The sequence below is a fragment of the Branchiostoma floridae genome, chromosome 9 (assembly GCF_000003815.2).
Source record: "Branchiostoma floridae strain S238N-H82 chromosome 9, Bfl_VNyyK, whole genome shotgun sequence".
Classification (NCBI taxonomy): domain Eukaryota; kingdom Metazoa; phylum Chordata; class Leptocardii; order Amphioxiformes; family Branchiostomatidae; genus Branchiostoma; species Branchiostoma floridae.
The window spans coordinates 13,599,872-13,611,500 of NC_049987.1; the positions used below are offsets into that span (position 1 = coordinate 13,599,872).

The following is an 11,629-nucleotide window of genomic DNA, read 5'->3' on the forward strand; positions in this document are numbered from 1 at the left end:
TTTGGTGCGCACTGGGTCACCTGTTTACGTCTCATATACGTGTGCATTAAGAGGATTATAACGTGTGTTTAGGTGCCTTTTCAGCAGTTTAAAGTTGCCATAAATATCTATTAAAACGCCCTTAAGACATGTTTAAACTTCACGTATATTTGATCTAAAGCCTATTTACGTCTCATATACGTGTGCATTAAGTGGATTATAACGTGTGTTTAGGTGCCTTTTCAGCAGCTTAAATTTGCCATAAATACCTATTATAACGCCCTTAAGACTTGTTTAAACTTCACGTTTATTTGATCTAAAGCCTGTTTACGTCTCATATACGTGTGCATTAAGTGGATTATAACGTGTCTATATTTTTCTTTTTAGCAGCTTAAAGTTGTCATAAATACGTACTAAAACACCCTTAAGGCATGTTTAAAGTTCCCTAAAGTTCTCTCTGTACGTCTCATATACGTGTACATTAAGGTGTGGATAAGTGCCATTTTAGGAGAATAATCATTAGCACATTTCAAAGCAAGAAAATACAATGGATGAAACTTTAAAATTTTATTGAATTACGAGAAAATATTACATGGAAAAGTAAAAAAAACCCTACAGCCTACTAGGTATTTGTGGCCTTTCATTCTGATGTAGTCGGCAGTTGAAACAATCACAACGGTTGCGCAATTCCGTGCAGCAGTCCACAGTCCCATTTCCAGAGTCGGGTGAAGCGTCTCGGCGTAAGTTAAAAAGAGCACACATGTACAGTTCCATCTGGTCACCACAGGAATAAGAATCCGGTAAGATCTAGAGTATCCTAGAGTAGTGGCCGATATGACTCGTGTTGTTGGATGGTCCTGGATTCTGTGAACGCGAAACATGTTCAGCTTGCAGTGTCGGCTTCTATTAATCCGGATGGTGCAAGGGCCGTGATTTCCATTCTGTGTCGATTTCCAACAACAACAGCTTGTACAGAATGATAGCCACCTCGTATCTTTGAGTCAAATTCCGTCACCGGGGGTCCTAGGCGGTAAAAGCGGTGTCGCGGCCACAACTTGCGGGCTAGAGCAGGCCCAAACTTTCTTCAATACTTCTCTTCAAAAATGAACGCCTGGAAAATAACCGCTCCTTGTCGTACGTATGGCCCGTAAATTTGAACCTCCCACTCTTTTCTGCCATTGGATACTTCCTATCACATGACACAGCTGTGCCACAGACGGACCAAGGAAGTTCAACCTCCTTGGACGGACAGAGACGTGCGCCCCATGGCGAGTACGAAATAACGCTGAATAAATTTACATCTTGCCTACCCAAACAAACACGAGCAACACGAGAAGACACCGCCCGTGTGCACAAACTGTTCTTTCTCGACGCTTGCTTGTAGATAAAGAAATAAACATATTTCGTACATTTACCTGTAGTAAGAACTGCTTGCCGTTTTATAGAGAAAACACAACTCACTGCACAAAACGGTATACCTACTACATCCTTATTCTTCAAGCAGAGGTTGAGTCGCGGAGATATTCATAGCAGTAGTCGGGATTTCTACCGTCTCTTAGCTCGAGTGTCAACATGCCACAAAGAAAACCTCACCCTGATTTAGACCCAGGAATTTCAGAACATATATGCGGTATAAAATAAAAAGGAAAGGGTCTCCTCCTGTTCGCATAAACTGCGCTTCAAACATGCCGTATGTTCAGCAGAAAAAGGCACCGTTTCATAAAACCTTATAGACGGTATTAGCTAATGGATAAAACGGGGGTAGTACCCCCAAATTTGCTTAAGCTACGCGGATTCAAAGATTAAACATGTCGTATGTTCAACAGAAATACGCAACATTTCATATACGTCTTGGCAACATGGAAGCTAAACGGGGGAGGTCTCCCCTAGTTCGCTTAAACTGCGCGGATTCAAAGATTAAATATGTCGTATGTTTTACAGAAATACGCAACATTTCATATACGCTTTGGCAGCATATAAGCTAAATGGGGGAGGTCTCCCCTAGTTCGCTTAAACTGCGCGGATTCAAAGATTAAACTTGTTGTATGTTTTACAGAAATACGCAACATTTCATATACGTCTTGACAACATAAAAGCTAAACGGGGGAGGTCTCCCCTAGTTCGCTTAAACTGCGCGGATTCAAAGATTAAACATGTCGTATGTTCAACAGAAATGCGCAACATTTCATATACGTTTTGGCAGCATATAAGCTAAACGGGGGAGGTCTCCCCTAGTTCGTTTAAACTGCGCGGATTCAAAGATTTAACTTGTTGTATGTTTTACAGAAATACGCAACATTTCATATACGTCTTGAGAACATAAAAGCTAAACGGGGGAGGTATCCCCTAGTTCGCTTAAACTGCGCGGATTCAAAGATTAAACTTGTCGTATGTTTACAGAAATACGCAACATTTCATATACGTCTTGACAACATAAAAGCTAAACGGGGGAGGTCTCCCCTAGTTCGCTTAAATTGGGCGGATTCAAATATTAAACATGTCGTATGTTCAACAGAAATACGCAACATTTCATATACGTCTTGGCAACATATAAGCTAAACAAGGTAGGTCTCCCCTAGTTCGCTTAAACTGCGCGGATTCAAAGATTAAACATGTCGTATGTTCAACAGAAATACGCAACATTTCATATACGTCTTGGCAACATATAAGCTAAAAAAGGTAGGTCTCCCCTAGTTCGCTTAAACTGCGCGGATTCAAAGATTAAACATGTCGTATGTTCAACAGAAATACGCAACATTTCATATACGTTAAGGCAGCATATAAGCTAAACGGGGGAGGTCTCCCCTAGTTCGCTTAAACTGTGCGGATTCAAATATTAAACATGTCGTATGTTTTACAGAAATACGCAACATTTCATATACGTTTTGGCAACATATAAGCTCCCCTAGTTCGCTTAAACTGCGCGGATTCAAAGATTAAACTTGTATGTTTTACAGAAATACCCAACATTTCATATACGTTTTGGCAGCATATAAGCTAAACGGGGGAGGTCTCCCCTAGTTCGCTTAACTGTGCGGATTCAAATATTTAACATGTCGTATGTTCAAATGAAATACGCAACATTTCATATACGGCTTAGCAAATATATTAACGGGGGAGGTCTTCCCTTCTTTGCGTAAATGACGGTTCGAAATAAATTATATATATGGCATCCTTCGGTCAATATTGACCATGGTATACGCAACATCTCATATAACGTAAAATAGCGCATATAAGCTAACCGTGAGAGGTTCTCCCCTGTTCGAATTAAACCTTGCGCACAGAAAGTTAGAATACGTCAAATGCTTTCGGAATAGCTAAAAAACACAGAAGATTATTGTATTTGACTTTGTATTGTATTGTATTTGTATTTGCTGAGGTATAAACATAACATTTTGTACCAGAAAGCGCAATAATTTTCAGTTTTGACTGTTATAAAACAGATGACGCAATGTTTTATCTCACACCAGACGCAAAGGCTTATTACATTTGACTTAGCCGGTTAACATGTATTTTGTAACAGATCTAGAGAAACGGTATTTGTCCGTTTTGACAGAAAATATTTTTGAGACATTTAAGTTGTCTCTTCGGCATACTAAAATACATGTAAAATTCACGTAAAGAAACACAACAGATTAAGTTAGATTTACAAACGCTGAAATCTTCCGTAAATGCCAAATGTATGTTTCCGATGCCTTTAATAGATCTTAAAATCTGCTGAAATATTTCTCCGCCTTTTAGGGCTTTATACGTATCTCTGAAACTTTGCTTAAAAAGTTGTTTTCGTGCTGTGGTGTAGATTTGGCAAGTTAAGAAGTTGATTTTTTTAATAAAATACTACAATCTTCATAAAAGTGTTACAGAAAAAGATTGGCCGAAAATTCAAGAAGAAAAGGAAATCAAATATGTCATAACTTATGACTCTGTGAAACATTTTTAGTTTCATAGATTTCTTTTTTTCATTAGTCATTGTAAATTCCTCACCGATTCATAGCAGCAAAATGAAGACAGGAAATGACATAACCTGTTCTGGGACTTTTGGCCTAACTTCCTGTCAGTGCCCCAAACATGCCTACGATAGGTCATCAGTAGGGAGGAAGACTGTATACATGTAGCAAGGTTCAAACAAGTGTTCTTTTCCGGGCTGAGGTTAGATTTCTAATGTCATTTAACAATCATCTTGATGTTAGAAATATACTTACCAAACTTTTCCTTTGCTGTTTGGATGGTCCTCTCACAATCTTCAGACTTCCCCATATCTCCTGCTACATAGATGGCCTCCTGGGCTCCCAGGTCCTTCATCTTAGCTACAACCTGGACAAATACAGGGTGGACCAGAAATAATGTCTCCTGCTACATAGATGGCCTCCTGGGTCCTTCATCTTAGCTACAACCTGGACAAATACAAGGTGGACCAGAAATAATGTCTCCTGCTACATAGATGGCCTCCTGGGTCCTTCATCTTAGCTACAACCTGGACAAATACAAGGTGGACCAGAAATAATGTCTTCCGCACCACAAGAAAATATCTTTGATTTATGTTCAAAGGAGCTTCATATAACTGTAATATGATACATCATGTACTTTAATGTCCCAGTGATGACCATAGCTATTTCTATTTTTTAAACAACTTTGCCTCTTTGAGTCGTGCCTCCCTCCTTGCTGTGATGACGACCTTCGCACCCAGCCTTGCATAGTGGTACGCCATCTGTTCGCCGATGCCAGAACTGCAGCCAGTGACGACAACTCGGGCTCCCCTCAAGGATTCTACAACCAAGGAAAGTAATCAAAGTTTGTAATTAATAACTGTATGACTTGTGTGTTAAAAAAAATTTCAGAGGCTCCGTTTATTTTGTTTGTAAACAAAAGAGCTGGTTTTAAATTCAATCTTAACTCCCTTTTTGTGGTATCATACTTTATGCAACCAAGTGTGCAGATTTGTTTTGTACAGCATTACAGCACAATATGTATTTTGTAATATTGCTTCATACACCGGTCTGACAATTCATACGAACTCCAGGAATCCATGGCACTGCATACTTGACATAGATGTTTGTTTACTAAATACAAAACAAGCTATTTGACCCTTCTTCTACTGTCGCCCGCAACAAGGTTGTTATCGTGCTATGCATCTAAATTAAGACATAGCAAGACAAAGACAACACTCAAGTGGAGAGAATGCACCAATAGTAAATCAAGCGTGTAGACCGCTAACGTTTACAAGTTTTTCTCTCCAAGCAGAGGCTCTAGCTGTTTTTAAAGATTCACAGAAACGCACTATAGAACCTTCTATTTGTACTGTTTAGGCCACGAGACATAACGAAAATGGCAAAAACAGTCGGGGCCTAGCCTCTGCTGTGAGAGTATTCGCTTGTTTGTTTTGCATACCCGATAAACCACCTTGAGGCGTAACACACCAGGTTTGTACTGAACAGTACAAGCTGGGAAGGGCCCCTGCTCTTTTTGATTAATACGGTGGTTCTTTAACGTGCTCGAGTTAATTAATTGTGGCTCCCCTCAAACACGGGACCTCCATTTAACGTCCTATCCTAGGGGCGGCCCTAACCAAAGCTGGATACTCAATTTTACTCGATTGAAGGGATGAAAGTCGTGTAAAGTGCCTTTCCCAAAGGTACAATATCGGTGGCTCATCATAGGATTCGAACCCAGAACCTCTGGGTTGTGAACCCCGTCGATTGCGCCAGAAGACCCACTACAATGTACACTACGATGTCTTTTGTCCATAGCTCAATGTAATGCCTAAAACCAGAGCCACACGCATTGTACTTCTAGTTCATTCTGTCCCATTTAACTATAATATACATAGTATATATAATAGCTATAAAGTAATCAACAGTGTACTTTATACGTTTCTTCGGTGTTTCTATTGTACAGCATCAGTGTTAGTAGTAGCCCAATATCAGGAACTTATAAAATCATATCTAGTTGCTTGAGTAACTGCTATTTAGAGTGATATATAATTATTAATGCATAGATTACCTGGGTCAAAGCCACCAAGGTAGAAATAGCAGCCAATCACAATAGAAGCTCCTAAAACGATCAACCATGTTCGTCCTGCCATCTGTAACATACACGGACAAAACAGTCCTGTGATTTCTGGACACGTAAGGAAGAGCAAAGACACGTTTCTGAAAAGATCGCCCCTCCCCGTGCCTTTGCGGCAGAGCCTTTTGGAGAAATGCACGCCCCTAGGCCGGCTACACTTCTACGACCAGCTTATGATACTATCTTATCCCCCCGCAGGAGTTGAGGAAGGGGTGGATAAAGTTGCGATAAAGGCGTTATGACTTGGGGTGGAGAGTTTGGGCCCTGTAGCGTTTTCTTTGGAACTGCAGGAGCCGGTCTAGTTTCAGACTTTGAAGAAGTATAACTCAAGAAAGGATGAACGAACCATCATGATTTTGGGTATGCGGACTTGATATAATTTGATGGTAATTATGCAAATCAAATATGATTTGCATGATGGATATGGAAATCGTCTATACCCGCTATGCTCTATTATAGGGCTATTGCAGCATGTAATGTGATGTGACTGAGAAAGAGAAGAATGTTGATAGATAAATATTAAGACCTAATTTGCAAAACTGATGAGAAGATGCTGTAATCCCACCGTGGTAAATGATTGGAATTTATTACTTGTAGCACGTTATGTACAGGTTAGCATCATTGAACATTGACCGAACTTGCTAGGGGTCGTCATCGACACGTGTATTTGGAGATGGCTGTCTGAAGACATTGAAGAAGTTCAGGTTTAATCTGTGTCCTATACTAGTGTTTGCTGTTTCCCGTTCAGATTTTCGAACGAAAAAGTCTCTCATTCATTCCCATATTTGCTCATTTCACGACGGTATGGGCTCTTACGAGGGTTTCATCACTTTCGTGTTTTCCTGCTCTTATTCTCGACATTGAGGCTAACCATGACCACCTAGATATTACTGAGCTATCAGGAATGAAAGATCTAGTCTATTTCTCATAACAATCAAGTCAATGTGGCTTACGTGAATAAAGAGAGGAGTCAAACAAATCTAGAGAAGATCCATTTATTATACAGATAGACACCACAAAACTATGAATATGTACACATGGAATAGCAGCATTCGCAGTGGCTTGGTAGAAAATATTGAAAACCTTGAAAATTCCACAAATAACACGTTCAATCCAGAAAATCTAGAATGATTAGAATTCAGAGTAAACCATCAAACGATCTATCTCTACCTGAAGCTACATATCATCCAAACTCTTATCCTAAAACATTTTACTAAACTTGTGTGCAGATTTTATTCACATTTCACTGATCTTAATCTCAATCGTCACATAACACTGCTACGTAATGAATTCTTGGCAACATTACAATAAAACAATATAGAAAATTTTACATTTTACCCTTGATATAAATTTGTGCAGTTTTACAACTGATTTAAAATGTGATTTTCATTTGTATCTTTACAAGAATTATACTTTTTATTGCTTTTCATTTGTAACAATGCGATAATAATTGTTTGATTTATTGGCCAAAACATCGCTGTAAAAAGGCATAACTGCATACATGCAGGTTTGTAATGTTCATACGCAGAACGAATGGCAAAAGATATCTTAACCACAACAAATTAGAGCCATTTTAGACACGGACACATCATAACCATCCAGGTTGCATGCAAGAACTCTTGCTCCTTGATTTTGGTTCTCTACTAGTTCCAAACACTCTGAGTTCCCATATCGTTATGTTGTATTCTGTGTCGTACGTTTGGCTATCACAACACTCAAGTGTTTGTATATTATCATTTGTGTTTTTCCTTTGGAAAGTTGACACTATAGTGTATCTACCAGTGCTATTCTATCATTAAAGATGGGTAAAAAAGTTAAGTTCTGGACCTTGCAACCCTCCTTCGCCATAAAATGTTCATTATTATTAATATTCAAAGTTTGCTTTGGGCAAAATGGGGACTTTACAGTGACGATTTTCAATTGGCGACGCCCATGGAAGCGAAAGGCAAAGATATGCTCTTACACCTACGGCTGAAGCGAAGACCATAGCATTTAAAGAGCCCCACTTTAGGTGTATGTTCCAAACGTAAACGCAAAATCCGTAAATGTTCGAGTTATCTTGTTTCGTTTTGATCTGTTTTCATTCATTTGTATTGGTCCGATATAAAAAATGCAGTGTTGAATAGGGTAAGTTTATATTCATCTAGCACCTATGAAAGATAACTATGTTGGTATATACGTTTTATATAAACCCTTCAAACTGAAATCATCGTAAGAAGGGGTTCATGGGTAGAGCTGATGGTGACGTCACCGTTGCCTAGGCGACGGTAGTGATGCCCTGCTCACATCCAGTTGCCATAGCGCCCAGCCGGACCGATCCCCGCCCCGTTCCAGAGTGTGAAGCGGTCTTGTACTGTAAGATGATAGATGAATGGGCAATGTGTTAGAAAATATTTAGCTTCGATAAAGCTTTAAATGATTGACTAGCTTGAGTGGTAAATTTGCCAAGAACACTCAATACATAACTAGAAAGGCAACATGTTTGCAAAAATGCAGAATGTTTTCCCTCTAGCCTTGTGTTAAGCTAATCGCATGCAATATCATACCATTAGGTTCGCCCCAAGGTAGTGTGTGCGAGTGAAAAAAAAAAGAATTTTGGCTATGAATAGAGGTATCTGAGTAAAGCCAGTCCAGGTAGACAGCCATGTAGCCAGGCCTAGTGCAGGCCCAGACTTTTCCGCAAACCTTTTCTGCTTTGAGGAAGAAAAATAACACACCATCAAAAACAACATGTTTTCTCCTTCGTGAAAACATCTCTATAAGTCAGTATGTCCTCTTACCGTATGGCTTGCCTGCGACCCGCCCGTCGTTTTGGCCGGGTTTGAGGGGTCCCGGGCGGTAGAAGTCTTGGTCGCTGTGTTGGTAGAGCTGCTCTTGTGTGTTTCCAACAAACGCCGCTGTCATGAAATGAAAGAAAACGAATCATAACAAATCAATATTCCATTGGAATTACTTTTAAGTTGGTGCTAGACGTTGTGTTGTTACGGGAACCACCCTTTCAGTTTGCTGTCTTCAGAATTTGAGCGACTTGGGGATTGAACCACCTGTTGTTGCAAAACGTTTTCTGCAGTTACTGTTTATGTCGCTAGATGTCATACCTGAACTATCCGCGTTGAAGCTAGTCTCAGACGTCGACTCTGTCACTGCCTTGTAACAAATTCCGTTGTCTCATGAAAGTTTCAGACTTTTTTGGGGAAGAGAAGCTTAGATTTTTATATCATAGCGTTGACATCAAACGCACTCAACGCGTCACGACATCGGTAGGCATGCACCGCACCGCATTTATTCAACATGTACCACGGCAAAGTGTTATCAACAAATTAAAGCTCAGTAAATTGAATCTCCTACTTTTTCGTTCTCTAATTGAAACGCGTAAGTTTTATATCACATGCACATAAAAACACATACACAAAATAAACAGATAAACAAAAGCATGTAATGTGGAAGATCACATCAATAGCACGTACTAGAATCGTCCTATTATCGTATTAGAGAAAAGAAAATGGAATATAGTGATATCATTTTCTTTCTGTCGTACGATGATATGAAGTTTCTAACACGTCCTATGGGTGCAATCGCGCTCTGTGATGTTTATATGTAAACATGCATGATGATAAACATGCAATGATAAACCAAAGCCCGCCACCAGAGGACTCCAGGGATGTCAAGGTTGATGAGATTGCTGTGATAGTCTCGTAAACCGCTCGTTTGAGGACGTTGGGACGAGTTGAGAGGCCTTCTACACAAGCGGTCGGCTTACGAGGCTACAGTGGGAAGATGATCCTAGTATAGCAGTGTCATGCAAGGATAGGGTTTAGCTAAGTGTTACAAGCACGTTTATAATGCATGAGTCAGTATTGTGTTATACATGAAAGTGCGTAGGATGTGTTAGCTGAGTTAGTACAGCATATGCAGCTCTCTACAGCCGTTAGTGGGTTACCTTTAGAAGGAGTGTTGGGCCAGCTTTCGTAGTAGTCCTTGGAGTTACGGACGTGTTGGCCCCACGCCTGGGTGGGGTTGGGCGGGTAGGTGCCCAGGCGGGGCAGCGGGTCGCGGTGAGCTGTCGGCGTGTACCTCACGGGAAATTTTCCTGGATCGAGAGAGAAAGAGAAAAAGGCAAGATTGAAGAGGTTTTAGGTTAGAATGATTGTACGTACGTGGTTTTGAATGACAGGAACCAAGTTCGGTGTGTTGTTGCCCAAGCGTCGGATTTTGTCGCGGTGCACCACGGGAGTGAACCTCAGAGGGTACCAGTCTGAAGGGGGAGGCAAATAGGATGAGGAAACAGCTAGCCTGGTATCTATCTCTATTGAGATAACGGTTCCCTTTGCGAAGGGACAGAAGGGAACTGGATAGAAATGGATACCAGGCTAGACATCAGCTGCAAAGTTTAGCATCCGCTGCAACCATATTCCTATTGCCCTTTATCATTTCATCTTTTATAGCATTCTTGCAATCAAACTCTGTTGCTACGTCCATCTGTAGATCCCAACCTCTTCATTTTTCCTACCTCTAGTCCTCCATTTACACTCTCTGCTCTTCACACCTATCTCCTCTCTCTCTCTCTCTCTCTCTCTCTCTCTCTCACACACACACACACACACACACATACTCATCTCTTTTTCTCTCCCACCTTCTCCCTCCCTTGATCTCCTTCTTTGTATATCCCTCTCTTTCTTCTCCCTCTCTCCCCTCTCCCTTTCCCTCTCCCACTTTCTCTCTCTCTCTCTCTCTCTCTCTCTCCCCTTTGTCTCATTCCCTCCTTTTCTCTCCTTCCCTCCCTCACCCTCCCACATACCCTCTGGTTTGTTGAAGGCCATAGTGTAGCTGGTGTTCCAGTCCATCTCCAGACGTCCCTGTCCGATGTACTTGTGGTTTGCAGCGTACGCGGGGTAGGTGGCCTGGGTTACTCGGGGTTTTCCAGCGGGCGCGCTCAGTGGATGGTGCGGGGCTTCACGTGGGAGGTCCCGATGGGGCATATAGTAGTCGGTCGCCGTCTTGATGCGGGGGTTGTACGTCTTATCGATGATGTAAGATCGGTTCTGAAAAGTAAAAAAAAAATGCATTCTCTAAAACTTCATCTCTTGCATATGAAGGGAAAGAGCAAGTACTATACTGCGTGTAACACCTTTGCATTATCCAGCTAACCGGAGAGCAGATGTCTTCTAATTAGTTCTTGCATTTTTCATCATCACCGATTGCAATGATGTACTAGGTATCATTGGGAAATGTGGCATTGAGATAATACAGTATTATAAGCATCAATCACTATAGTTATTGCCGCATAGACTGCCACAAACTCGCAATTGAATAGTATACTGTTTTAACATTTTAACGTCGCTTAGCTAATCGACAATACATAAGTTCGCCTATGTTGAAGTACACAAAACCAGTAATATGGTACCACCAGAGTATCCCCCTCCCCCTTTCCGTTGCCAACCATATAGCCTTGCAATTTAAAGGTCTTGGCTGAGACGGTCTTGGCCAAGACGTTTTAATAACGAGAGCTTTACACACGCTGTGACAAGCTGTCTTGGACTCCCTGCAGAGCAGGCTTGCAGACATTACCTGGCCAACACGAATA

At 41.0% G+C, this 11,629-nt stretch overlaps 2 protein-coding genes across 8 annotated transcripts in view; both read right to left on the bottom strand.

Moving 5' to 3' along the window:
• Positions 1-6,235, bottom strand: part of LOC118422128 (hydroxysteroid 11-beta-dehydrogenase 1-like protein) — an 8,520-nt gene extending 2,285 nt beyond the window's left edge. The window contains exons 1-3 of the mRNA XM_035829644.1: positions 5,980-6,235; positions 4,616-4,746; positions 4,182-4,293 (exon numbers count right to left, since the gene is read on the bottom strand). Coding sequence (XP_035685537.1) covers positions 4,182-4,293; positions 4,616-4,746; positions 5,980-6,070 — 334 coding nt within the window. The 5' untranslated portion in view covers positions 6,071-6,235. The remainder of the gene's footprint in view (positions 1-4,181; positions 4,294-4,615; positions 4,747-5,979) is intronic.
• Positions 6,236-7,024: 789 nt separating this feature from the next.
• Positions 7,025-11,629, bottom strand: part of LOC118422929 — a 35,767-nt gene continuing 31,162 nt past the window's right edge. For 6 of the 7 annotated variants that reach the window (XM_035830803.1, XM_035830804.1, XM_035830802.1 and 3 more), the window contains 4 exons: positions 10,844-11,087; positions 9,986-10,135; positions 8,826-8,942; positions 7,025-8,398 (listed from right to left, as the gene is read on the bottom strand). In XM_035830803.1, the coding sequence (XP_035686696.1) occupies positions 8,328-8,398; positions 8,826-8,942; positions 9,986-10,135; positions 10,844-11,087 (582 nt within the window). In that variant the 3' untranslated portion in view covers positions 7,025-8,327. Of the gene's footprint in view, positions 8,399-8,825; positions 8,943-9,985; positions 10,136-10,202; positions 10,301-10,843; positions 11,088-11,629 lie in introns of all 7 variants that reach the window. The other variant, XM_035830807.1, reaches the window with a different exon arrangement.